At 43.2% G+C, this 26,732-nt stretch overlaps 1 protein-coding gene across 10 annotated transcripts in view; it reads left to right on the top strand.

The window, feature by feature from the left end:
* Positions 1 to 26,732, top strand: part of SCAF8 (SR-related CTD associated factor 8) — a 666,705-nt gene that overhangs the window by 88,536 nt on the left and 551,437 nt on the right. For 5 of the 10 annotated variants that reach the window (XR_011321960.1, XM_069769411.1, XM_069769413.1 and 2 more), the window contains 4 exons: positions 12,932 to 13,015; positions 18,503 to 18,547; positions 19,781 to 19,942; positions 20,815 to 20,968. Coding sequence is in view for 7 of the 10 variants with exons in the window: in XM_069769411.1 (XP_069625512.1) it covers positions 12,932 to 13,015; positions 18,503 to 18,547; positions 19,781 to 19,942; positions 20,815 to 20,968 (445 nt within the window). In the remaining 3 variants the exon portion in view is untranslated. Of the gene's footprint in view, positions 1 to 12,077; positions 12,222 to 12,931; positions 13,016 to 18,502; positions 18,548 to 19,780; positions 19,943 to 20,814; positions 20,969 to 26,732 lie in introns of those variants that run through there. The other 5 variants (XR_011321958.1, XR_011321959.1, XM_069769407.1 and 2 more) reach the window with 2 other exon arrangements.

The following is a 26,732-nucleotide window of genomic DNA, read 5'->3' as shown; positions in this document are numbered from 1 at the left end:
CAGGCGTTAGAAACTAAAAGAGCCACCTTGTGCAGCAGTAATGCTGCATTCTGACAAGGTGGCTCTTTTAGTTAGTGGTGCTGTAAATGCTAAAATAATCCGTTTTGTAATTTGTCTGAAATACCTTTCTTCAGTCCTGGAGGCAGGTCTTTCCCCCCCCTGCTGCAGACGCCTCACAGCCGTCACTCAAGTCTTCTTGGTGCCGGGCGCCGCCTCCTCAGCGCTGTTTTGAAATCTGCCAGCGCCTGCGCTCTTTTGTCTTGTCTGGGGCAGGCGCAGTGAGCGCTGCCCGTCTGTCCTCATATGCAGTCCCGCTGACTGCGCCTGTGCGGCCACCCTGCTTGTGAATTCCAGCCCCGCAGTGTCTTATGATTTATTCACACTAGGGCTGGGATTCCTGGGCATGCGCACTGCGAGTCTAAGCCACTCACCCAGGTCGCAGTGCGCATGCCCAGGAATCCCAGCCCCACAGTGTGAATAAATCAAACGCCTGGGGGAGGGGTGACAGGTTCCCTTTAAGAATAAGAAGAAACATAACCTATTCTGCCTGTATAATCAAAGGTACTGGGTATTTTCAGCCATACACGAGATTGCTGCTGACAAACAGCTACTCCTCCTAACTGCACATATACTCGTACGTAGCCCTATTTATGAAATAATGTTGAAGCAAATCGCATTGTCAAATCACATTCATGATTATTCACTTGTGTGAGGGGAATAAAGGAAATCAAATTTGCCTAATTCCCATTTTCTCCCAGCATTTGCCATCTTGGGTATTTAGGACCTATTGTTTAAATCATGCTTTTGTGTTACATTTATTTTTATATTTTTTTTTCAAATGTCCCGATCTTTATAAAAAAAAAATATATATATATTAACCCCTTCACCCCAAAGCCTGTTTTCACCTAAGTGACAGGGCCAATTTTTACAATTCTGACCACTGTCACTTTATGAGGTCATAACTCTGAAACGCTTCAACGGATCCTGGTGATTCTGACACTGTTTTCTCGTGACATATTGTACTTCATGATAGTGGTAAAACTTCTTCGATATGACTTGCATTTATTTGTGAAAAAAACAAAAATTTGTCGGAAATTATGAAAATTTAGCAATTTTCAAACTCTTAGTTTTTATGCCCTTAAATTAGAGAGTTATATCACATAATATAGTTAATAAACAACATTTCCCACATGTCTGCTTTACATCAGCACAATTTTGGAAACATAATTTTTTTTTGTTAGGACGTTATAAGGGTTAAAAGTTGACCAGCGATTTCTCATTTTTGCAACAAAATTTGCAAAACCATTTTTTTACGGACCACCTCACACTTGAAGTGAGTTTGAGGGGTCTATATGACAGAAAATGCCCAAAAGTGACACCATTCTAAAAACTGCACCCCTCAAGGTACTCAAAACCACATTCAAAAAGTTTATTAACCCTTCAGGTGCTTCACAGGAATTTTTTGAATGTTTAAAAAAATTGAACATTTAACTTTTTTTTCACAAAATTTTTACTTCAGGTCCAATTTGTTTAATTTTACCAAGGGTAACAGGAGAAATTGGACCACAAAAGTCGTTGTACAATTTGTCCTGAGTACGCCGATACCCCATATGTGGGGGTAAACCACTGTTTGGGCACATGGCAGAGCTCGGAAGGGAAGGAGCGCCATTTGACTTTTCAATGCAAGATTTGCTGGAATTGAGATCGGAGCCCATGTCACGATTGGAGAGCCCCTGATGTGCCTAAACAGTGGAAACCCCCACAAGTGACACCATTTTGGAAAGTAAACCCCCTAAGGAACTAATCTAGATGTGTGGTGAGCACTTTGAACCTCCAAGTGCTTCACAGAAGTTTATAATGTAGAGCCGTAAAAAAATTTTTTTTATTAATTTTCACAAAAAATGATCTTTTTGCCCCAAATTTTTTATTTTCCCAAGGGTAAAAGGATAAATTGGACCCCAAAAGTTGTTGTGCAATTTGTCCTGAGTACGTCGATACTTCATATATGGGGATAAACCACTGTTTGAGCGCATGGCAGAGCTCGGAAGGGAAGGAGTGCCATTTGACTTTTCAATGCAAAATTGGCTGGAATTGAGATCGGACGCCATGTCGCATTTGGAGAGCCCCTGACGTGCCTTAACAGTGGAAACCCCCCACAAGTGACCCCATTTTGGAAAGAAGACCCCCTAAGGAACTTATCTAGATGTGTGGTGAGCACTTTTAACCCCCAATTGTTTCACTAAAGTTTAGAATGTAGCATTGTGAAAATTAAAAAATCATTTTTTCTTTCCACAAAATGATGTTTTAGCCCGCAATTTTTTTTCCCAAGGGTAACAGGAGAAATTGGACCACAAATGTTATTGTCCAATTTGTCCTGAGTACGCTGATACCCCACATGTGGGGGGGAACCACCGTTTGAGTGCATGGCAGAGCTCGGAAGGGAAGGAGCACCGTTTGAAATGCAGACTTAGATGGAATGGACTGCAGGTGTCATGTTGCATTTGCAGAGCCCCTGATGTACCTAAACAGTAGAAACCCACCACAAGTGACCCCATATTGGAAACTAGACCCCCCAAGGAACTTATCTAGATGTGTTGTAAGAGCTTTGAACCAACAAGTGTTTCACTACAGTTTATAACGCAGAGCCGTGAAAATAAAAAATATTTTTTTTTTCCACGAAAATGATATTTTATCCCCTATGTTTTTATTTTCCCAAGGGTAACAGGACAAATTGGACCCCAAAAGTTGTTGTCCAACTTGTCCTGAGAACGCTGATACCCCATATGTTGGGGGGAACCACTGTTTGGGCACACAGGAGAACTCGGAAGGGAAGGAGCCCTGTTTTACTTTTTCAAAGCAGAATTGGCTGGAATTGAGATCGGACGCCATGTCGCGTTTGGAGAGCCCCTGATGTGCCTAAACAGTGGAAACCCCCAATTATAACTGAAACCCTAACCCCAACCCTAACCCTAGCCCTAACCCTAACCCTAGCCCTAACCCTAGCCCTAACCCTAGCCCTAACCCTAGCCCTAACCCTAGCCCTAACCCTAGCACTAATGGGAAAATGGAAATAAATACATTTTTTTACATTTTATTATTTTTCCCTAACTAAGGGGGTGATGAAGGGGGGTTTGATTTACTTTTATAGCGTTTTTTTGGTGGATTTTTATGATTGGCAGCTGTCACACACTAAAAGACGCTTTTTATTGCAAAAAATAGTTTTTGCATCACCACATTTTGAGAGCTATAATTTATCCATATTTTGGCCCACAGAGTCATATGAGGTCTTGTTTTTTGCGGGACGAGTTGACGTTTTTATTGGTAACATTTTCGGGCAGATGACATTTTTTGATCGCTTTTTATTCCGATTTTTGGGAGGCGGAATGAAAAAAACCAGCAATTCCTGAATTTCTTTTAGGGGGGGCGTTTATACCGTTCCACGTGTGGTAAAATGGATAAAGCAGTTTTATTCTTCGGGTCAGTACGATTACAGCGATACCTCATTTATGTAATTTTTTTTTTGCCGCTTTTACACAATAAAAACTATTTTATAGTGGCAGATGAGGTTTAACAATGATAAATGTAAGGTTATACACATGGGAAGAGGGAATCAATATCACCATTACACACTGAACGGGAAACCACTGGGTAAATCTGACAGGGAGAAGGACTTGGGGATCCTAGTTAATGATAAACTTACCTGGAGCAGCCAGTGCCAGGCAGCAGCTGCCAAGGCAAACAGGATCATGGGGTGCATTAAAAGAGGTCTGGATACACATGATGAGAGCATTATACTGCCTCTGTACAAATCCCTAGTTAGACCGCACATGGAGTACTGTGTCCAGTTTTGGGCACCGGTGCTCAGGAAGGATATAATGGAACTAGAGAGAGTACAAAGGAGGGCAACAAAATTAATAAAGGGGATGGGAGAACTACAATACCCAGATAGATTAGCGAAATTAGGATTATTTAGTCTAGAAAAAAGACGACTGAGGGGCGATCTAATAACCATGTATAAGTATATAAGGGGACAATACAAATATCTCGCTGAGGATCTGTTTATACCAAGGAAGGTGACGGGCACAAGGGGGCATTCTTTGCGTCTGGAGGAGAGAAGGTTTTTCCACCAACATAGAAGAGGATTCTTTACTGTTAGGGCAGTGAGAATCTGGAATTGCTTGCCTGAGGAGGTGGTGATGGCGAACTCAGTCGAGGGGTTCAAGAGAGGCCTGGATGTCTTCCTGGAGCAGAACAATATTGTATCATACAATTATTAGGTTCTGTAGAAGGACGTAGATCTGGGTATTTATTATGATGGAATATAGGCTGAACTGGATGGACAAATGTCTTTTTTCGGCCTTACTAACTATGTTACTATGCTACTATGTTATATAAAAAAATAATTGTTTTTGCATCGCATTATTCTGAGAGCTATAACTTTTTTATTTTTCTGCTGATGATGCTGTATGGCGGCTTTTTTTTGCGGGACAAGATGACGTTTTCAGCGGTACCATGGTTATTTATATCCGTCGTTTTGATCGCGTGTTATTCCACTTTTTGTTCGCCTGTATGATAATAAAGCGTTGTTTTTTTTTTTTTTTTGCAGTGTTCACTGAAGGGGTTAACTAGTGGGATAGTGTTATAGAGCAGGCCGTTACGGACGCGGCGATACCAAATATGTGTACATTTATTGTTTTTGTTTTTTTTTTACATAAATAAATGGATTTATTGGGAAAAGTTTTTTTTTTTTTTATTTGGGGATTTTTTTTTATTTTTTTTTACACATTCTATTTTTTTTTTTTTTTTACTTTCTAACATTGTCCCAGGGTGGGACATCTCTGTATTAGATCAGATCGTTGATCTGACACTGTGCATAGCACACTGTCAGATCAACGATCTGACAGGCAGCTTAGCTGGCTTCCAGCGCCTGCTCTCAGCAGGCGCCGGCTAGCCAGGTCACTTCATGACCCGGAAGGGGTCCGGCGGCCATCTTGGATCCGGGGACTCCTTCCGGGTCACCGGAGCAACGCGATCTTATTGCGTTGCTCCGGTGGGAGAGCGCAGGGAGCCCCCGTCCCTGCGCGATCCCCCTCTATGCCGCTGTCACTACTGACAGCGGCATCAGAGGGGTTAAATGCCCGTGATCGGCGATAGCGCCGATCGTGGGCATTGCTGCGGAGTTTCAGCTGTCGTATACAGCTGACACCCGCACCCGATCACCGCGGCGCTCAGCGCGAGACCGTGGTGATCGGTGCGCCGTACTAGTACTGCTGCTGGCACTAATGCAGTGCCGGCAGCGCAGTACTAGTACGGCGCATGTCGCGAAGGGGTTAATCTTGCCATTTTCAACCTGGCCGCTGGGACCTTTTTAGACTCATACAATAGGCGATATCACAGCTGATCCTGCTCCCCTTCACAATGACCTTTGCACATGCTCATTAGACACTTTAATACAAAATATAGGGTCTGGCAATTTTAGCTACGTATAATAGGAAATGAACTGTAAATAGGAAAGGGTTCTTTACAGTTAGAGCAGTCAGACTGTGGATTGCCCTAACCACAAGAGGTAGTAATGGCAGACACTATAACCGCTTTTAGAAAATGGCTGGATGATTTCTTCATTAATTTAGTAATAAAATGTACAATTGGAGAAAGGTTGAACTTGATGGTTCCCGGTCTTTTTCAACCTCTGTAACTATGTATACTATGTAATTTTGTGGGGGCTCATACTGTTTATAGGAAGCTATGTGGGGTCTCATACTGTGTATAGGGTCTGTGTGCAGGCTTATACGGTATATATGGGATGCCAATATACATACCGTATTTCTTCTCAATAGTTAGTGATACAATTAATAGTAATATAACATAATTATAACTAATATGTTATTATTAATATTGAGCAGAATTACCGGTAGTTTCAGCCTATTGGTTCAGCTCTCCATATCAGTCACAGTCTCTCATGTGGCCCCTCAGGAAATTAAATCGCCCACCCCTTAGTCTAAAGAAGCCCCAGTGGCCAGTGTGAGAATTGTAAAATTTCTATTGTTTTGTTTTTAATGCAGATTATGATATGGAATAAAAAAAAGCCCTGGATATAACACACAAAGCAGATGTAAAGTTTTTGCCATTTTCTGATGATCGCTTCCTTTTAAGGCCGGGGTCACACTAGCGTAGAATACGGACGACGGATCACTGTTAACCTATGGGGCAGCTCCCATCACCAATACATCAGGTGTATTCTATGTGCGAGTGAAATCGCAGCATGCTGTGATTGTACGCGTATATCGTCCGACACTCACCAAGGCAAGTCTATGGGTGCGAGAAAAACTCGGACACCACACGGACCATTCTTCTAGCTTGCGACAAATATGCACACATTTTCCTAATTTCAGCCCATTGAGCCATTAAATTCAATGGGGAATGTGCATTCGGCTTTCAGCAGATCCACATAAGGGGTACTTCACACTAAGCGAGATCGCTAGCGAGAAGTTTTGTGACACAACAGCGACCTCAGTAGTGATCTCGCTATGTTTGACACGTAGCAGCGACCAGGCCCCTGCTGTGAGATCGCTGGTCGTGTCGGAATGGCCTGGACCTTTTTTTGATTGTTGAGGTCCCGCTGGGTAGCACACATCGCTGTGTTTGACACCTTACCAACGACCTCGTTGACGACTCAGACACCGACACATAGGCGTGCATTTGCGTTGCCTTTTCCCCACCCCTCCGCTCCGATTGGTGGTTGCTACTGCGTTCTGATTGGCGGTCATGCCTTCAACAGAAGGCGACATAGTAGCGCTTCCATCCTTTGTTCCTGACCGCGTGGTGGTTTGCAGATCAATGTAGAGTTCTCCGGCCTGCGACTCCTCTTCGATTTATCCATTCTTCAACGGTTCTTCTGACACCTATATTTTGTGCACGGTAGGTAGCGTTTGGGGTCTCAAATGCGTTTTCATTTTTCCTTAATCTGCAAACCACCAAGCAGAACTCAATGGGCGCGGAAAAGGCAACGCAAATGCACGCCTGTGTGACTACAACGTCACACAGGACGTCCCTCATCGAGGTCTGAATCGTCATAATAGCTGCCATGTGACAGGGTCACAACGACCAACGACATCGTTCTACAGGTCGCCGCATCGCTGCTGCGTCGTTGGGAAGATCGCACTGTTTGACATCTCACCAGCGACCACATAGTGACGCAGCAACGATCCCTGACAGGTCGTATCGTTGTCGGGATCGCTTTAGCGTCGCTAAGTGTGACGGGGCCTTAACTTATATATAACTTAATTATAGACCCATTATTCTTAAAGTGACTAATTTCCTTAGTTCATAGAAGCACTTTACTTTGTCCTTCTCAGGGAGGTGCCATCTACTTAAAATGATAGTTTTCCCAAAAATATTATATTTGTTTCAAACTTTACCGCTTTTGTTATCCCAATCAGACATCAATCTATTGATCTTTCGACAATTTATTTGGGGAATTAGAGGTCGTTCACGCATAGGGCTATGCGAGCTACAACTGCCAAGATCGGAGGGGGAGGGAGGGGGAAGGGCGGGTATTAATTTCCCTGACATTGGCTGATACCACATAGCGGCAAACTTTAGATATGTTAAAGATTGGTTGCGAGGGTCATCCCACTTTGCTAATGTTTACTTAGAGAGGCAGATCTATCCTCATATATCTTTAATGGCCTTGGTACATTTGACTAATGAGGAGCTCCCCAGCAGGGCCGGCATCAGCACTGGGCAAGTGCCGTGGCCCTGAGCAGGCAGAGGGCCCACTCGCCGTCGGGGACACTGGCGTGCTATAGTGCCGGCCCCCGCGAGTGGACCCCCCGCCTGCTCCGGGCCCCGGCACTTGCAATACTTACCTATCTCGGTTCTAGCGCTGCAGCGTCTTCCATCCTCTGACTGTGACGTTCAGGTCAGAGGGCGCGATGACGTCACCAGTGTGCGCCCTCTGCCTGAGCAGTCGCAGCACAGAGAGCAGGAAGACTCTGACGGTGAGGAGTCCAGAGCAGAGCAGCGTCAAGCAACGAGAGGTGAGTATTTCAATTTTTTTTTTATATTTGGAGCAATATATGGGGACCATCAGAAGGGGTCCATATATGGAGTATTATATGGGGCTAATTCTATATGGAGCATCTTATGGGGCCAATAATATAGGGAGCATCTTATGTTGCCAATTCTATAGGGAGCATTATATGGGGCCAATTTAATATGGAGCATCTTATGGGGCCAATTCAATATGGAGCAGTATATGGGGCCAATTACATATGGAGCAGTATATGGGCCAATAATATATGAAGCATCTTAAGGAACTAATTATATATGGAGCATTTTATATGGCCAATTATATATGGAGCATTACATGGGGCCAATTATTTTTGGAGCATTATATGGGACCCATTCTGTAAGGAGTATTATATGGGCCCATTCTGTATGGAGCAATATATGGGACTCAGTATACTGTATGGGGCCGATCATATACTGTATGGAGCATTATATGAGGCCCATTATATATGGAGCAATATACTGTATGGAGAATTATATGTGGCTCACTATACTGTATGGAGCATTATATGGGGTCAATTCCGTATGGAGCGATATATGCGGCTCATTCTGTGTGGAGCACTCTGTGGTACCAATTATACTGTATGGAGCATTATATGAGGCTCATTATTCGGTTTGGAGCAATATATGGGGCTCATTATTCTGTATAGAGAACTATGTGGTGCAAAGTATACTGTATGGAGCACTATATGGGGCCATTATACTGCATGGGCAATATATGGGGCTCATTATTCTGTTTAGAGCAATATATGGGGCTCATTATTCTGTATAGAGGACTATACTGTCCGATTTCTGAGCTAATGTAGAATGTACAATAGATATCACTCATGTAATGTAAGAAGTAAGTGAAATCTTTGGCATTGTACTATACCTTTATTTCTCTGCCGTATCGGTGCATTATGAATTGTGGTATGTGTTAAAGGGGCCCACTGGGACTATTTCGCCCAGGGCCATGAAAACCTGGAACCGGCCCTGCTCCCCAGAGATATTAAAGAACATCCGATACTATGGCAAACTATTTTGCCTTGGAGACGAGGAAGGAAATTGTGCAATTTGAGGGGTAGACTGTCACCCTTGCAGCCTTTTCTAGACAACCCGCTATTTCTAAAGGGTGATCCTCCTAAGGTCTGTAGGTTTTTGTGTCTCAATGTTAGATCTGTTAGACTAATATTTGTCTATGATCACTTTTCATGAGGCAGCATGTCGTTTTCCCTTGATTGGAGGAAGACCGTTCCTGTTTCTTCAGACATGCAGTCTGGCCCTCAAATATGTAAATAGTAAACAGGGGAGGGGTATGGGTGATAGATTGGACATACTCCTTAGAACAGGCAGAACCCAGCTGGTGTCAACGAGTACCATTCTGTCCTACGTAGGGAATGGTCTTGGGATGCTAAGGCTATATGCACACATTGCAGATTTGCCTGTGGAATTTTCTGTGCAGATGCTATCCTTTCTTGCCAAAAAAAACGCGGGTGCGGATTGTGATGCGTTTTTGATGCTTTTTTTTAATGCATTTTTGATCCGTTTTTTTGTATGTGTTTTTGAAAGCTAAATAAAGATTTATTATTGAACAATAAAAAAAAACCTGTAACATTTGTCCAACCCACACTCCATTACACACACAGATACAGTAGATAGTTAAAGGGTTAATGTCACCTTTGTATTGTAAGGTGAAATTAAGCCCGGTTAGTAATGGAGAGGCGTCATTAAGACACCTATCCATTACTAATCATATAGTAGTGAAAGAGTTAAAAAGACAGCCAGAAAAAAGTATTTTAATATTCTTAATTTCACCATACTTAAAACCACTCCTAATTCCCAGAAGCCATCGATCACCTGCAAAAAAGAAAAAATAATAAACCAACAGTATACTCCCTGTTCCGACGTAATCCAATTAATAACGAGTGTCCAACGACGATCTCCTCCATAGAACAGTGACATCGGGTGATGTGAACGCTTTATAGGCCTTCAGTGACACACTGACAGGAGACAATGGCTCCTGCAGTGTTATCACTGAGGGTTCAATGAGTTCATTGCTCTCACTTTATGGCACTGCTGCGTGAGAATTTTCCCATGCAGCTGTGCCACAAATGACAGTATGAACTGTACTGTACTCACAGCGGCGGAGGGATACAGTGCGGAAGGATACCTTCCGTCATTGTATCCAGGAGCCGCTGGAGAGTGGTCACATCTGCTGATGTGACGGCTCTCCATGGGAGATCGTCGTGGGACACTCATTATTACATGGATTACTGCGGATCAGGGAGTATACTTTTGGTTTATTATTTTAATATTTCTTACAGGTGATCGATGGCTTTGGGGATTAGCTGTGTGGTGAATACATACTCTATGTTGTATGTACTGTCTGTACTGTATGTGTGTATGTGTTTTTTTTTTCTTTTTACACTTGAACACAGTAGCCGGATGATGGGACTATACTGTCCCATCATCCGGCTAGCTGTCATTGTAGCAACCAGAACACATGAGCTGCGCGCACAGTGAACAAGCCCGTAGAGACATGTTCACACCACCAAGAGACTTGAAAACACAAAAAAGCACAGCAAAAACCAAATACACTCTGTTGCAAAAAAATAACAGTGGACAGCAAGTGCTAGTAAAAAGATGGAAAAAACAGGGTATTTGGTTGTTTTTTTTTGTTGCAAAAAATGTATATTAAGCCGCTCTACCAAACGTCAAGGTATACCCGTATCAGAGCAGTCCTAACTAATGTATGTAATCCCTATCGGATGTATTTAAAACCTGGTTATATGTACAATACCTGTATGAGCAGGATTCAGAAAAGGAATCTCCAGCGTGTCCACATGGACATTCCTTTTCCGCACACACAGTCTCCGCCCACACACTCTTCCCCCTCCCAATCTGCAGCGTTTCTCGTACGCAACTCTGCAGCAAATCCGCAGATCCTGCGATTTTGCTGCATATTTGACTGAATCAATGGAAGTCAACGGATGCAGAAACGCTGCAGATCCGCAAAAAGAATTGACATGGTCCTTTTTTGAATCTGCTGCGTTTTCAGTGCGGAATTTTCTGCACCATTAGCACAGCATTTTTTCCCCCCATTGATTTACATTGTACTGTAAATCACTTGTGGATCTGCAGCGTTTCTGCGCGGAAAAAACGCTGCAGATCCGCAGGAAATCTGCAACGTGTGCACATACCCTAAAAACACAGACCTGGCAAGATGGACAAAAGACATTGGGGGATTGGAGGTTCAGGACCTTTTGGAAGCAACTATGGCACAAAGAAAGGTTATTCCATATAGTGGCTATACTGATACGGCTTTACTGCTTTTGCATAGGGTTGATATCACCCCTTTTGTCAAGTTCAAAACGTGTCCCACAAACTTTTATTCATGTGCAAAGTGTGGTTTACACAATACTGACATTTTTAATCATATGTGGAGTTGTACTAAGATTCAAAAGTTATGGCATGATATTCACTCTGAACTGCAACAATTAAGTGGGGCTCAGTTTCCTCTTACCCCACAGTGGGCAATTTTGAATGTCTTGGAAAATACCCAGAGAGCGTTACCTAAGGCTACGTTCACATTTGCGTTGCGTCGGGCGCAACCGCGGCGACACATGCGTCATGCGTCCCTATATTTAACATGGGGGGCGCATGGACATGCGTTGTGCTGCGTTTTGCGACGCATGCGTTTTTTTTGCTGCAAGCGTAGGGCGCAGAGGACGCAGCAAGTTGCATTTTTTTTTGCGTCCAAAATTCGGCAAAAAAGGACGCATGCGTCGCAAAACGCTGCGTTTTAGCGTGCGTTTTGTTGCGTTTTTGTTTGCGTTGTGCATTGCATCTCCGACGCAATATCGCACAACGCAAATGTGAACGTAGCCTTAGCATGTGAAGGCCATGTTGGTGATTTGGGCCTTAGCGGTCTGGAAAAGTATTTTGCATCAGTGGTTAAATACAAATGTTCTGTCAAAATCACTGATATTAACAAAAATAATTTCCTGTTTAAAATGGACTGGCTGGAGACTGACCAACAAAGAAAAACTGACGGAGAAATTCTTTACTAGATGCTCTTCTATATTCCGGCTCTGGACATGGACTCAAAAAGCAGTTCGAGAGCTCCAATTGGTACTTACTACAAAGCATTGGTGGAAATGCACCAATTTAAGGTTATTATGTAAATCTTGACAAATACCAATATGTTGTTTCATGTTAAAATAGTAAAAACAGTTTAAGAAAAAAATTCAATGGGGAAAATCAGTGATAAATATTAGGGGTATGTGCGCACCTCAGGATTTCTTGCAGAAATTTTCCTGACAAAAACCGGACATTTCTGCCAGAAATCCGCATGCGTTTTTTTTTGGCATTTTTTTTTTCATGCGTGTTAGACGCGTTTTTTGTGCGTTTTTCCCAAATGCATAGAATAGCAGGAAAAACGCAGAAAATCTGCAAAATTAATGAACATGCTGCTTTTTTCTTTTACTGCGATGCGTTTTTTTCGCGTAAAAAAACGCATCATGTGCACAAAACACGCAGAATGCATTCTAAGTGATAGGATGCATAATGTATGCGTTTTTAATGAGTTTTTATAGCGTTTTTACCGTGAAAAAAACCTGAACGTGTGCACATAGCCTAAGCCATACACATGTCATACAGATGTCATATGGATACATAGGTGTGAGAGAATCGCATCATCGCATTGCAAACACATCACACATGGATAACCGTACGGAGAACACTTTTGCAATTCTCGGCAGGGAGACTCGGACCGATTTACCATACGTTTAGTGTGACCCCGGCCTAAGACTCACATCTGTTTTTAGTAATACAATTCCTTTAGCACTTAGTGATTCTTGTGATTTATTTGATGTCTTCACAGTTATACTCGCTAAATGATTACAAGCCTCCGATTTCCAAGGCTAAAATGACTCAGATCACAAAGTCTGCAATTAAAGCCTTAAAGGTAAGAAACTGTATTTCTGTAACTCTGTGGCCTCTTCCCGCCTAGATCAGATTCAGTGGGTGCATTAATCATTTGTGTTATAGGAGCCACATTTCTGAAGGAACTGCTTTACGTTTCATTAATAGGTTTAAAATGTATCATCATTTTACTCTTTATAAATATTTTTCATCATTTTACACACTTTTTAATACAGTCATGGCCAAAAGTTTTGAGAATGACACCAAAATTATATTTTCACATGATCTGCTGCCCTCTGGTTTTTATTAGTGTTTGTCTGATGTTTATATCACATACAGAAATATAATTGCAATCATATTATGAGTACCAATAGGTTATATTGACAGATAGAATGAGTTAATGCAGCAAGTCAATATTTGCAGTGTTGACCCTTCTTCTTCAAGACCTCTGCAATTCTCCCTGGCATATGCTCTCAATCAACTTCTGGACCAAATCCTGACTGATAGCAGTCCATTCTTGCATAATCAATGCTTGCATTTTGCCAGAATTTGTTGGTTTTTGTTTGTCCATCCGTCTCTTGGTGATTGACCACAAGTTCTCAAAGGGATTAAGATCTGGGGAGTTTCCAGGCCATGGACCCAAAATCTCTATGTTTTGTTCCATGAGCCATTTAGTTATCACCTTTGATTTATGGCAAGGTGCTCCATCATGCTGGAAAAGGCATTGTTGGGCGCCAAACTGCTCTTGGACGGTTGGGAGAAGTTGCTCTTGGAGGACATTCTGGTACCATTCTTTATTCATGGCTGTGTTTTTAGGCAAGACTGTGAGTGAGCCGATTCCCTTGGCTGAGAAGCAACCCCACAGATGAATGGTTTCAGGTTGCTTTACAGTTGGCATGAGACAAGATTGGTGGTAGCGCTCACCTCTTCTTCTCCGAATAAGCTGTTTTCCAGATGTCTCAAACAATCGAAAAGGGGATTCATCAGAGAAAATGACTTTGCCCCAGTCCTCAGCAGTCCACTCCTTGTACCTTTTGCAGAATATGAGTCGGTCCCTGATGTTTTTTCTGGAGAGAAGTGGCTTCTTTGCTGCCCTCCTTGAAACCAGGCCTTGCTCAAAGAGTCTCCGCAGTCTCACAGTGCGTGCAGAAGCACTCACACCAGTCTGCTGCCATTCCTGAGCAAGCTCGGCACTGCTGGTAGTCTGATCCCGCAGATGAAACAGTTTTAAGATACGGTCCTGGCGCTTGCTGGTCTTTCTTGGGCGCCCTGGAGCCTTTTTGACAACAATGGAAGCTCTCTCCTTGAAGTTCTTGATGATGCGATAGATTGTTGACTGAGGTGCAATCTTTGTTGCTGCGATACTCTTCCCTGTTAGGCCATTTTTGTGCAGTGCAATGATGGCTGCACGTGTTTCTTTAGAGATAACCATGGTTAACTGAAGAGAAACAATGATACCAAGCACCAGCCTCCTTTTAAAGTGTCCATTGATGTCATTCTTACTTAATCATGACTGATTGATCGCCAGCCCTGTCCTCATCAACACCCACACCTGTGTTAATGGATCAATCACTAAAACGATGTTAGCTGCTCCTTTTAAGGCAGGACTGCAATGATGTTGAAATGTGTTATGGGGGTTAAAGTTCATTTTCTGGGCAAATATTGACTTTGCAAGTACAGTAATTGCTGTTAAGCTGATCACTCTGACATTTAGGAGTATATGCAAACTGCCATTAGAAAAAATGAAGCAGTAGACTTTGGAAAAATTAATATTTGTCTCATTCTCAAAACTTTTGGCCATGACTGTACATTGCAACATAGACACTAGGCACTGGTATACCACCTCAAGAGTCATGTGCATGTACGCTAGCATTTGACTTCTCTTTCAGTTTATTAACCTAAGGCTCCTTTCACACATCAGTTTTTTGCCGTCATTAACAATCCGTTGGCTCGACAGATCTATCGCAGATTGTGAAAAAACTGATGCGACTGATCCGTTTTTTGGACGGATCCGACTAGCGGATCTGGCTAATTGGATCAGAGCATGCTCAGTTAAAAGAAACGGAATCTGTCACCGGATTCCGTTATTTGACGGATCCGGCGCGATAGGCTGCCATTCTAGCCAGCAATGTATCCGTCGCTATCCATTTTTTCGACGTACACAAAAATTGTTACTTTGTCCGTTGTCTCCGGCCGCCAGACAAACAATGGATCCACCGAATGACGGGTGAAACGTGAGGCCATCCGTCGCTAGTACAAGTCTGAGTCGCCTGATCCTTTTTTTTTTTTCTTCAAAATTCGACGGATTGCGACTGATGGAAAAAAACTGATGTGTGATAGGGGCCTTACTGGGGTCATCCAAAGAGAAACTTCACACAAGCGGCAAGTCAATCCCTGCCTGTCCAGTGTCTCGTCCCCGAGGTATCAGGGACGTGGTAATGGAACGGAAAGCTGTGAAAGGGTGATTAGGTATTATTTAAAAGGCTTCTCTGACCGTAATTCTTTTTTTATTTTTCTTGCAATGATTAAAAATAATAAATGGAGGTTTTACTCACATTCCATTTCCCTGAAGATTTGGTGCACCCTGATTCTGAGGTCTTCGCTGGCTCCTAAACAGTGTTTGCCATTGTTCCAGCACTATTAGGTGGTGTGCCCAAAACCGGAACAAGCAGCGCTTTGGAGGCAGTGCATGTTCGCTGCGTCCAAAGCGCTGCCGTCTATTGAACGCTGGTAAATCCGCATGTATTCACTGAGCCGTGCGGATTTACCACAGTCACTACATTCTATTGATGTAATGTCTGTTTTCCTGAGTGACTATGTGCTGTCACAGCTGGCCACTGCGGCTTTGACGCGGCATAAATACACAGCGTCAAACCTGCAGCAGTTCCTAATCGTGTGCACATACCCTAAGATCCCGTTACTGGAGAACACCGCTCTGGATCTGCGGGTGCGCTGGAAGAGAAAAATGCCTCCGTTCATTATTTTTATTCAATCCATGGCTAAATTTTACAGTCACAGATGCCTTTTAATTGTTTTTGATGTACAGCTTTTCATTATCTAAATGTGTATTTTTTTGTTTCTTTTAGTTTCGTAGTTTTTTTTGAAGAAATGTAGTAATTTAATGACACCCTATTGTGGTACATATAATATATAAGGGAAAAAAAAATCTGACATTATCTAAGATTTACTTTTTCAGCATTCAACATGAAGAATAAATAATATGTCATAAATATTCTGTAGCTCTCCACTATTTCAGTAATGTTTTATAATGCTTTTTGCATCTACAAAACAATTTTTGTGGTACTGCATTCTAAAACTATATTCACGCTGAGTTTTTGACAGGAGTTCAAAAACCACAAGTTTTCATGCAGAAACCACTTTAGTAAGCAAACTCCCTTTTTGGGGGAGTCTCCAGAATAGTTTTTCTTTTCCTGAAACTGGTTTGAACATTTTGGAATAGATTATCCTGAAGAGTTTTTTTTGCAGTCTTTCAATTAGACAGTGTCTGCAAGCGGAGATATTCTCTTAAGGATTCTCTTAAAAGAAGTTACAGGCACTTTCTTTTTTTCCCTCCAGACGTTTTTCAAAACCACTTTGAACAGAGTAAAAAAGCTCTAAAACCTCCTTAAGGCCATGTGCACACGATGCGGATTTGCCTGCGGATCCGCGGCGGATTTTTCCATTCAGAAACGCTGCAGATCCGCACTGTGATGTACAGTACAATGTAAATCAATGGGATTAAAAAAAAGCTGTGCGGAATTGCTGCAGATTTCAAAGAAGTGCATGTCACTTCTTTTGTGCGGATCTGCAGCGTTTCTGCACCCCTCCATGATAAAAATCCTCAGTGGCAAAAACCGCAGAAAATCCGCACAAAATCCACAGCAAATCTGCATAAAAACCGCACAAAATCCGCATAAAAAACGCAGAAAATCCGCAGCTGCGAATTTTGCCTGGAGATGTGGATTTTGTGCAGAAAATTTTGCACCACTTTTTCTACGTGTGCACATAGCCTAAATGAACAGTAAAGTGGATTTCCCAAGAGATGAATTGGAAGAGTTGTTCAAGAGTTTTCAAAGTAGTTTTCTAGGAGCATTTTGGAGGAGAGTTTCCACTCCAAAAACCTCTGAAAAAACTGTGTGCGTGAACATGACCTAAGATGCAAAACATTTTTATCTACTGGGTATTATCAGCGCTTGTTTTCTTGAGGGACCTTTTAGGCCATGTTCACACCATCCTTTTTTTAATGCGGAACCGCCGCGATTTTCCCGCTGCGGGTCCGCAGCTGTTTTCCATGCAGGGTACATTACAATGTACCCTATGGAAAACAGGAACTGCTGTGCCCACATTGCGGAAAATCGCGAAAAAAGCCGTGCTGAATAGCCGCGGTAAAAAAGAAGTACCATGTCACTTCTTTTTGCGGAACTGCAGCGGTTCTGCACCCATAGACCTCCATTGTGAGGTCAAACCCGCAGTAAAACCCGCAGATGAAAAAAATATCTGCTGGTTTTCTGCGGTTTGTGGTGCAGAACCGCTGCAGTGTGGCTGCCCCCCCGTGCCCCATTCCCACCCCCCATGCTCCGATGCCACCCCCACGTGCTCCGACGCCCCCCCCCCCCCGTGCCCTCATCTCCCCCCCTTATACTTACCCGGCCTCCCGGTGTCCGTCCGTCCGTCTTCTCCCTGGGCGCCGCCATCTTGCAAAATGGCGGGCGCATGCGCAGTGCGCCCGCCGAATCTGCCTACCGGCAGATTCGTTCCAAAGTGCATTTTGATCACTGAGATATAACCTATCTCAGTGATCAAAATAAAAAAAATAGTAAATGACCCCCCCCCCCCTTGTCACCCCCATAGGTAGGGACAATAAAAAAATAAAGAATTTTTTTTTTTTCCCCCACTAAGGTTAGAATAGGGTTAGGGGTAGGGTTAGGGGTAGGGGTAGGGGTAGGGTTAGGGTATTTTCAGCCATTTTAACCCTAAAAAACTTCCTAGAAAACACACAGACTCTGCATAGAAAACTGCATAAAAAAACGCACTAAAAAACGCTTCAAAAAACGCACCAAAAAAAGGACCTGCGTTTTCTGCCAAGAGCTGCGGTTTTTAGTGCAGAAAAAACAGCAGGGAAATCAGGAACGTGTGAACATGGCCTTATAGAGTTTATTTTGGGTTACACACAAGTTTGCTTTCTGGCAGGATGAAGAAAAAGCAGACAGTTAATTACCTGTTGGGATAAGCAATGTTTTTATTTGTAGTACAGGTGTCCCTCTAAAGCCAGTAAGGTGCCATGATGTACCATGCCATGTGAGTGGTTAACCTGCCGAGATCTGAGTCAGCCATTGTAGCAGGGTGCCAGCAGTATGTCACAGTACTATGGGGTACGGCTGCTGCAGAACGAAATGATCCCAACGTCCATTTTCAGGCTATAATGCAAATAGCATCCTATAAAATCTGTTGAAAAAGAATCTCTCTGGCCATTTAAAAATATCCTGCAAGATTTATGCTTAACTGTTTCCTGCTATGTTTTTATTTTTAGTTCTACAAGCACGTGGTCCAGGGTGTTGAGAAATTTATCCAGAAGGTAATTGTAGCTTTGATTTCATTTTGCTGAAACAAACAGTCCTGTAGAAGTCTTGTGGAGAACACAGGGGAAATGTCCTGCCAATCCTTTGATTTTGGATGGTTTATGTATGAAGCATGGAGCCTAGCCAAGATGGGGGCCTAAGGGTATGTTCACACAGACTTTTTTAATGTGGGTTTTGAAGTGAATTTGCTTAAAAATCCACTTCCAAAATCCATAGGAATGTACCCTAACACAGCCTCCTCTTGAAAGATTTCTTACAGTTAGACATAGGCAGGATAACAAGATGAGGAGGGAAATTACCTGATCTATTGGAATAAATATTGAAGCATTTGTGTATTTCTTAACTTCAATGGGGTTGCCCATCTGGGACAATTATGGCACATTAATGTGATCCACCCCTGCGCGCTGTAAGGAACAACAAGGTATTGGGCGCAATATGCTATAAATGACGAGCCCTTTATTTTTATAATATGAATCAAGATAAGGAAACTCAAGATATAGCTTCAGTTTTTGATATTTATTTTCATCCACAACCAGAAATGTATCCAGCAGGAATCTCTTTATTTTCCTCTTTTTTTCAATCCCCTTCTAGTTTTGCATCACAAAACTGGACTTGTGGTTCCAATAGAAGGCTGCAGGGAAGGCTTGGGGTCCAGGGACAACTTATCATCTGGTTCACCTTGTTGTCTTTCATAGTATCTTGCTGTCAGTTTTGGGGTCACACAACCCTCTCCACCGAGAGAATCAAATTAATTGTTAATGAAACTTCGATCAAGCTGATCTGTTTAGTGTGAGTCCATGGAAATCAGACTGCACTCGGATGTCATGCGTGTGCAGTCCAGTGATTTCTACACACCTGTAGACTTCAATGGGTGAGTGGCATCCGCTGCAAATCGCAGCACGCTACAATTTTTTTTCTCATTCCAAGTCGACATGAGAAAAAAATGCTGATCTGCACGGTCTCATAGGATAACATTCGTCCGAGTGCTATTCGATAAAGCATCAGATGGCACTCGTCCAGTGTATAGACTCGTGTGAGCGAGCCATCAAACTCCTGGCAGGAGAGCCACGTGCTTCAAAAGTTGGGCTGAGGTCTGTCTCCACATAGTTAAACGTTTAATAACACGATATAAAGAGTTGTTTTGTGCGGCTGAGAACTTGTACATAAATGAACTGTGACCTGTAGGTTTCCCTTCCTCTTCTGATCTCTCTGCTTTTGTGTAATTGTAGTGTAAACCTGAATACAAAGTTCCAGGTCTCTATGTGATCGACTCCATTGTTCGGCAGTCCAGGCATCAGTTTGGTCAGGATAAGGATGTTTTTGCTCCTCGATTCAGCAACAACATAATTAGCACTTTCCAGAATTTGTATCGCTGCCCAGCAGATGACAAGGTATATATGTGTTTGATACTGTATGGATTTAAAGGCATTTTACTTTCTTTAACGGTGTGAATGGCTTAAAATGTTTTTTATTGTCATGTAGAGAAAAAAATCTAACGCCTTTCAGCAAATGTAATTTTTATAGTTGGCATACTGCTTTCAGTGGAAAATATGTGTATTATATTCATATAATGTTATATAATATAGTACCAGGTTCAATAGATGGAGGTATAATTGTGTCCCTGTAGCCAGCGGGCTCCTATATTCACCAGACTGCACTTTCTGCTATGGAGGACCATCACAAAATAGTATACTATTTGTTATATGGTTTTGCAGTTGCTCCATAAGGTGGATGGATGCAAAGACTGTGGCCACAAGTGGGGGCATACGTCATTAGTGTATACTCATACAGTGTGCACCTAGTGTTGGTCCCCCTTGACTGTAACTTTGCCTCCGTCATGGTTCCCTCTGGTGTACTTCAGAAACACTGGAGGCACACTCATGACAAACCGATTGGATCTTCTGGGAACAGTTTTATGTCCTGTCTGTGCACTTGTGGCGCCAGACGGAGAAAACAACCTGTGCTTGCTGCCTATGAATGTACATGCTATGAGGGATGAAATCCGGCATAATATGTTCTGAAAGGGGTATTACACGCCTGTAGAACATTACATTATTCACTGATGGAAGTTAAATTTGTTTTGTGATGGAAACTTTTCTTAATGGTTCACTTGTAATAAATATTAAGGGTCAGTTAACATATACTAGGCACATAGGACAGCATTTAGAATTGAGAATTAGTATGCACGTTATGATTCATACTGACTAATAAGTTTCTTTGACAAGTCCTTGTAATATGTATGTGTTGTTATGTCTGCATGCAGAGCAAGATTGTACGAGTCCTGAATCTGTGGCAGAAGAATAATGTGTTCAAGAGTGAGATTATCCAACCACTGCTTGATATGGCCGCTGGTATTCCTCCTCCTGCAGTCACCCCTGTCTTGCCTAGTACTGCCACAATTGTTGGCAACACGCCAGGTAAGGTGTTCATTAGTGTTTTGTTCCAGTACACAACGTCCTGGTGCTAGGTTGACACTACTCCTGATGAAGCTGCTATATAGCAGCGATACACGTGGGTCCTATTATTATTGGGTCTAGAAGGTCTATTGTATACCATTGTTTTTTCCATTTTTTGGATGTGAGTACTAATTATCATTACACGTATGTGTTACATGCTTGAAAATTTTTTAACATATCAAATTATGGATCCAGGGCTACTTTGGTGGTTTATTACATCCCCTTTTAGTGGGTTATTTTAAAGACCTTATATAGTACTTACTTACCAGTGGTCCATATAGCATTATATATATATACAGTGGGGCAAAAAAGTATTTAGTCAGTCAGCAATAGTGCAAGTTCCACCACTTAAAAAGATGAGAGGCGTCTGTAATTTACATCATAGGTAGACCTCAACTATGGGAGACAAACTGAAAAAACAAATCCAGAAAATCACATTGTCTGTTTTTTTTAACATTTTATTTGCATATTATGGTGGAAAATAAGTATTTGGTCAGAAACAAAATTTCATCTCAATACTTTGTAATATATCCTTTGTTGGCAATGACAGAGGTCAAACGTTTTCTGTAAGTCTTCACAAGGTTGCCACACACTGTTGTTGGTATGTTGGCCCATTCCTCCATGCAGATCTCCTTTAGAGCAGTGATGTTTTTGGCTTTTCGCTTGGCAACACGGACTTTCAACTCCCTCCAAAGGTTTTCTATAGGGTTGAGATCTGGAGACTGGCTAGGCCACTCCAGGACCTTGAAATGCTTCTTACGAAGCCACTCCTTCGTTGCCCTGGCGGTGTGCTTTGGATCATTGTCATGTTGAAAGACCCAGCCACGTTTCATCTTCAATGCCCTTGCTGATGGAAGGAGGTTTGCACTCAAAATCTCACGATACATGGCCCCATTCATTCTTTCATGTACCCGGATCAGTCGTCCTGGCCCCTTTGCAGAGAAACAGCTCCAAAGCATGATGTTTCCACCACCAAGCTTTACAGTAGGTATGGTGTTTGATGGATGCAACTCAGTATTCTTTTTCCTCCAAACACGACAAGTTGTGCTTCTACCAAACAGTTCCAGTTTGGTTTCATCAGACCATAGGACATTCTCCCAAAACTCCTCTGGATCATCCAAATGCTCTCTAGCAAACTTCAGATGGGCCCGGACATGTACTGGCTTAAGCAGTGGGACACGTCTGGCACTGCAGGATCTGAGTCCATGGTGTCGTAGTGTGTTACTTATGGTAGGCCTTGTTACATTGGTCCCAGCTCTCTGCAGTTCATTCACTAGGTCCCCCCGCGTGGTTCTGCGATTTTTGCTCACCGTTCTTGTGATCATTCTGACCCCACGGGGTGGGATTTTGCGTGGAGCCCCAGATCGAGGGAGATTATCAGTGGTCTTGTATGTCTTCCATTTTCTAATTATTGCTCCCACTGTTGATTTCTTCACTCCAAGCTGGTTGGCTATTGCAGATTCAGTCTTCCCAGCCTGGAGCAGGGCTACAATTTTGTTTCTGGTGTCCTTTGACAGCTCTTTGGTCTTCACCATAGTGGAGTTTGGAGTCAGACTGTTTGAGGGTGTGCACAGGTGTCTTTTTATACTGATAACAAGTTTAAACAGGTGCCATTACTACAGGTAATGAGTGGAGGAAAGAGGAGACTCTTAAAGAAGAAGTTACAGGTCTGTGAGAGCCAGAAATCTTCATTGTTTGTTTCTGACCAAATACTTATTTTCCACCATAATATGCCAAAAAAATGATAAAAAAACAGACAATGTGATTTTCTGGATTTTTTTTTCTCAGTTTGTCTCCCATAGTTGAGGTCTACCTATGATGTAAATTACAGACGCCTCTCATCTTTTTAAATGGTGGAACTTGCACTACTGCTGACTGACTAAATACTTTTTTGCCCCACTGTATATATATATATATATATATATATATATATATATATACGCATCGGGTGTTGTAGAATATGTATGTATGTATGTATGTATGTTTGTATATAGCAGCCACATAGTATATAGCATAGGCCACGCAGTATATAGAAGCCATGTAGTATATAGCAGACATGCAGTATATAACACAGCCACATAGTATATAACACAGCCCACGTAATATATAGCACAGCCCACGCAGTATATTACACAGCCCATGCAGTATATAACAGCCCACGCAGTATATAATATAGGCCATGTAGTGTATAACACAGCCCACACAGTATATAACACAGCCCACACAGTATATAAAACAAGCCACGCAGTATATAACAGTGGCCATGCAGTATATAACAGTGGCCACGCAGTATATAACAGTGGCCACGCAGTATATAACACAGCCCACGCAGTATATAACACAGTCCACGCAGTATATAACACAGCCCACGCAGTATATAACACAGCCCACGCAGTACATAACACAGCCCACGCAGTATATAACGCTGCCCATGTAGTATATAACACTGCCCACTTAGTATATAGCAGCCACACTGTATATAACACAGCCCACGTAATATATAGCATAGCCCACGCAGTATATAACACAGCCCACGCAGTATATAACACAGCCCACGCAGTATATAACACAGGCCACGCAGTATATAATACAGGCCATGCAGTATATAACACAGCCCACACAGTATATAACACAGGCCACGCAGTATATAATAGTGGCCACGCAGTATATAACAGTGGCCACACAGTATATGTTATAACCTGGTGGTTAGGAGCACCCGGAATGACCCGATAATTAAACCTCATACAGGACGAGCTCTGGGATGTGGGAGCTCTGCTGACCGCAAGCCCTAATCCTATCACACACACTAGAAATAGCCGTGGAGCGCTCCTGACCAGACCTAGGCGCCTCGTCACAGCCTAAGAACTATCTAGCCCTAGAGATAGAAAATAAAGCCTACCTTGCCTCAGAGAAATTCCCCAAAGGTAAAGGAAGCCCCCCACATATATTGACTGTGAGTAAGATGAAAGTCACAAACGCAGAGATGAAACAGGTTTCAGCAAAGGGAGGCCAGACTTACTAAATAGACAGAGGATAGGAACGGTAACTTTGCGATCAGCACAAAAACCTACAAAAGACCACGCAGAGTGTGCAAAAAAGACCTCCGCACCGACTCACGGTGCGGAGGGGCCACTCTGCATCCCAGAGCTTCCAGCTAGCAAGACAAAATCATGAAAACCAGCTGGACAAGAAAATAGAGAACAAAATAAGACAATAAGGAACTTAGCTTCTGCAGGAGAAGGCAGGTCACCAGAGAGATCCAGGAGCGAACTGAACGAATGCAAAAACATTGACAGCTGGCATGGAGTAACGATCTGAGAGGAGTTAAATAGAGCAGCCAACCAAAGGATAACCCACGTCACCTGTGTAAGGAACCTCAAAAGCAGCAGCTTCACTCAAAGCCACCAGAGAGAGCCCATAGACAGAATTCGCCGAAGTACCATTCACGACCACAGGAGGGAGTTCGACAACAGAATTCACAACAGTACCCCCCCCTTGAGGAGGGGTCACCGAACCCTCACCAGAGCCCCCAGGCCGATCAGGATGAGCCAAATGAAAGGCACGAACCAGATCGGCAGCATGAACATCAGAGGCAAAAACCCAGGAATTATCTTCCTGACCATAACCCTTCCACTTGACCAGGTACTGGAGTTTCCGTCTCGAAACACGAGAATCCAAAATCTTCTCCACCACATACTCCAACTCCCCCTCGACCAACACCGGGGCAGGAGGATCAACGGAGGGAACCATAGGCGCCACGTGTCTCCGCAATAACGACCTATGGAACACATTATGGATGGCAAAAGAAGCTGGAAGGTCCAAACGAAATGACACAGGATTAAGAACTTCAGAAATCTTGTATGGCCCAATGAAACGAGGCTTAAACTTAGGAGAGGAAACCTTCATAGGAACGTGACGAGATGACAACCAAACCAAATCCCCAACACGAAGTCGGGGACCAACACAACGCCGGCGGTTAGCGAAACGTTGAGACTTCTCCTGGGACAATGTCAAATTGTCCACCACATGAGTCCAAATCTGCTGCAACCTGTCCACCACCGCATCCACACCAGGACAGTCCGAAGGCTCAACCTGCCCTGAAGAGAAACGAGGATGGAAACCAGAATTACAGAAAAAAGGAGAAACTAAAGTAGCCGAGCTGGCCCGATTATTAAGGGCGAACTCAGCCAAAGGCAAGAAGGACACCCAATCATCCTGATCAGCAGAAACAAAGCATCTCAGATATGTCTCCAAAGTCTGATTAGTTCGTTCGGTTTGGCCATTAGTCTGAGGATGGAAAGCCGAAGAAAAAGACAAATCAATGCCCATCTTAGCGCAAAAGGACCGCCAAAACCTCGAAACAAACTGGGAACCTCTGTCCGAGACGATGCTCTCTGGAATGCCATGCAAACGAACCACATGCTGGAAAAACAATGGCACCAAATCAGAGGAGGAAGGCAATTTAGACAAGGGTACCAAATGGACCATCTTAGAGAAGCGATCACAAACCACCCAAATGACCGAAATCTTTTGAGAAACAGGGAGATCAGAAATAAAATCCATGGAAATATGCGTCCAGGGCCTCTTCGGGATCGGCAAGGGCAAAAGCAACCCACTGGCACGAGAACAGCAGGGCTTAGCCCGAGCACAAGTCCCACAGGACTGCACAAAAGAACGCACATCCCGTGACAAAGAAGGCCACCAAATGGATCTAGCCACCAAATCTCTGGTACCAAAGATTCCAGGATGACCAGCCAACACTGAACAATGAATCTCAGAGATAACTCTACTAGTCCATCTATCAGGGACAAACAGTTTCTCCGTAGGACAACGGTCAGGTCTATCAGCCTGAAACTTTTGCAGCACACACCGCAAATCAGGGGAAATGGCAGACAAAATTACCCCTTCTTTAAGAATACCCGCCGGCTCCGGAACACCCAGAGAGTCAGGCACAAAACTCCTTGACACGGCGTCAGCCTTCACATTCTTAGATCTCGGAAGGTATGAAACCACAAAATCAAAACGGGAGAAAAAGAGCGACCATCGAGCCTGTCTAGGATTCAACCGTTTGGCAGACTCGAGATAAGTCAAATTCTTGTGATCCGTCAAGATCACCACACGATGTTTAGCTCCTTCAAGCCAATGTCGCCACTCCTCGAATGCCCACTTCATGGCCAACAACTCCCGATTGCCCACCTCATAATTGCGCTCAGCAGGCCAGAATTTTCTAGAAAAGCAGGCACAGGGTTTCATCACCGAGCCATCAGAACTTCTTTGCGACAAACAGCCCCTGCTCCAATTTCAGAAGCATCAACCTCAACCTGAAAAGGGAGTGAAACATCTGGCTGGCACAACACAGGGGCAGAAGCAAAACGACGCTTCAACTCCTGAAAAGCCTCTACAGCCGCAGAGGACCAATTGACCACATCAGCACCTTTCTTGGTCAAATCTGTCAACGGTTTAGCAATACTGGAAAAATTAGCGATGAAGCGCCGATAAAAATTAGCAAAGCCCAGGAACTTCTGTAAGCTCTTCACAGATGTCGGCTGAGTCCATTCGTAAATGGCCTGAACTTTAACAGGGTCCATCTCGATAGTAGAAGGGGAAAAATGAAACCCAAAAATGAAACCTTCTGAACTCCAAAGAGACACTTTGACCCCTTCACAAACAAGGAATTCGCACGAAGGACCTGGAACACCATTCTGACCTGCTTCACATGAGACTC

Source organism: Ranitomeya imitator, chromosome 5 (genome assembly GCF_032444005.1).
Source record: "Ranitomeya imitator isolate aRanImi1 chromosome 5, aRanImi1.pri, whole genome shotgun sequence".
NCBI classification, from domain to species: Eukaryota; Metazoa; Chordata; class Amphibia; order Anura; family Dendrobatidae; genus Ranitomeya; species Ranitomeya imitator.
Note: the sequence above shows the minus strand (reverse complement) of the source record. Positions and strands in the feature narration are given on the sequence as shown.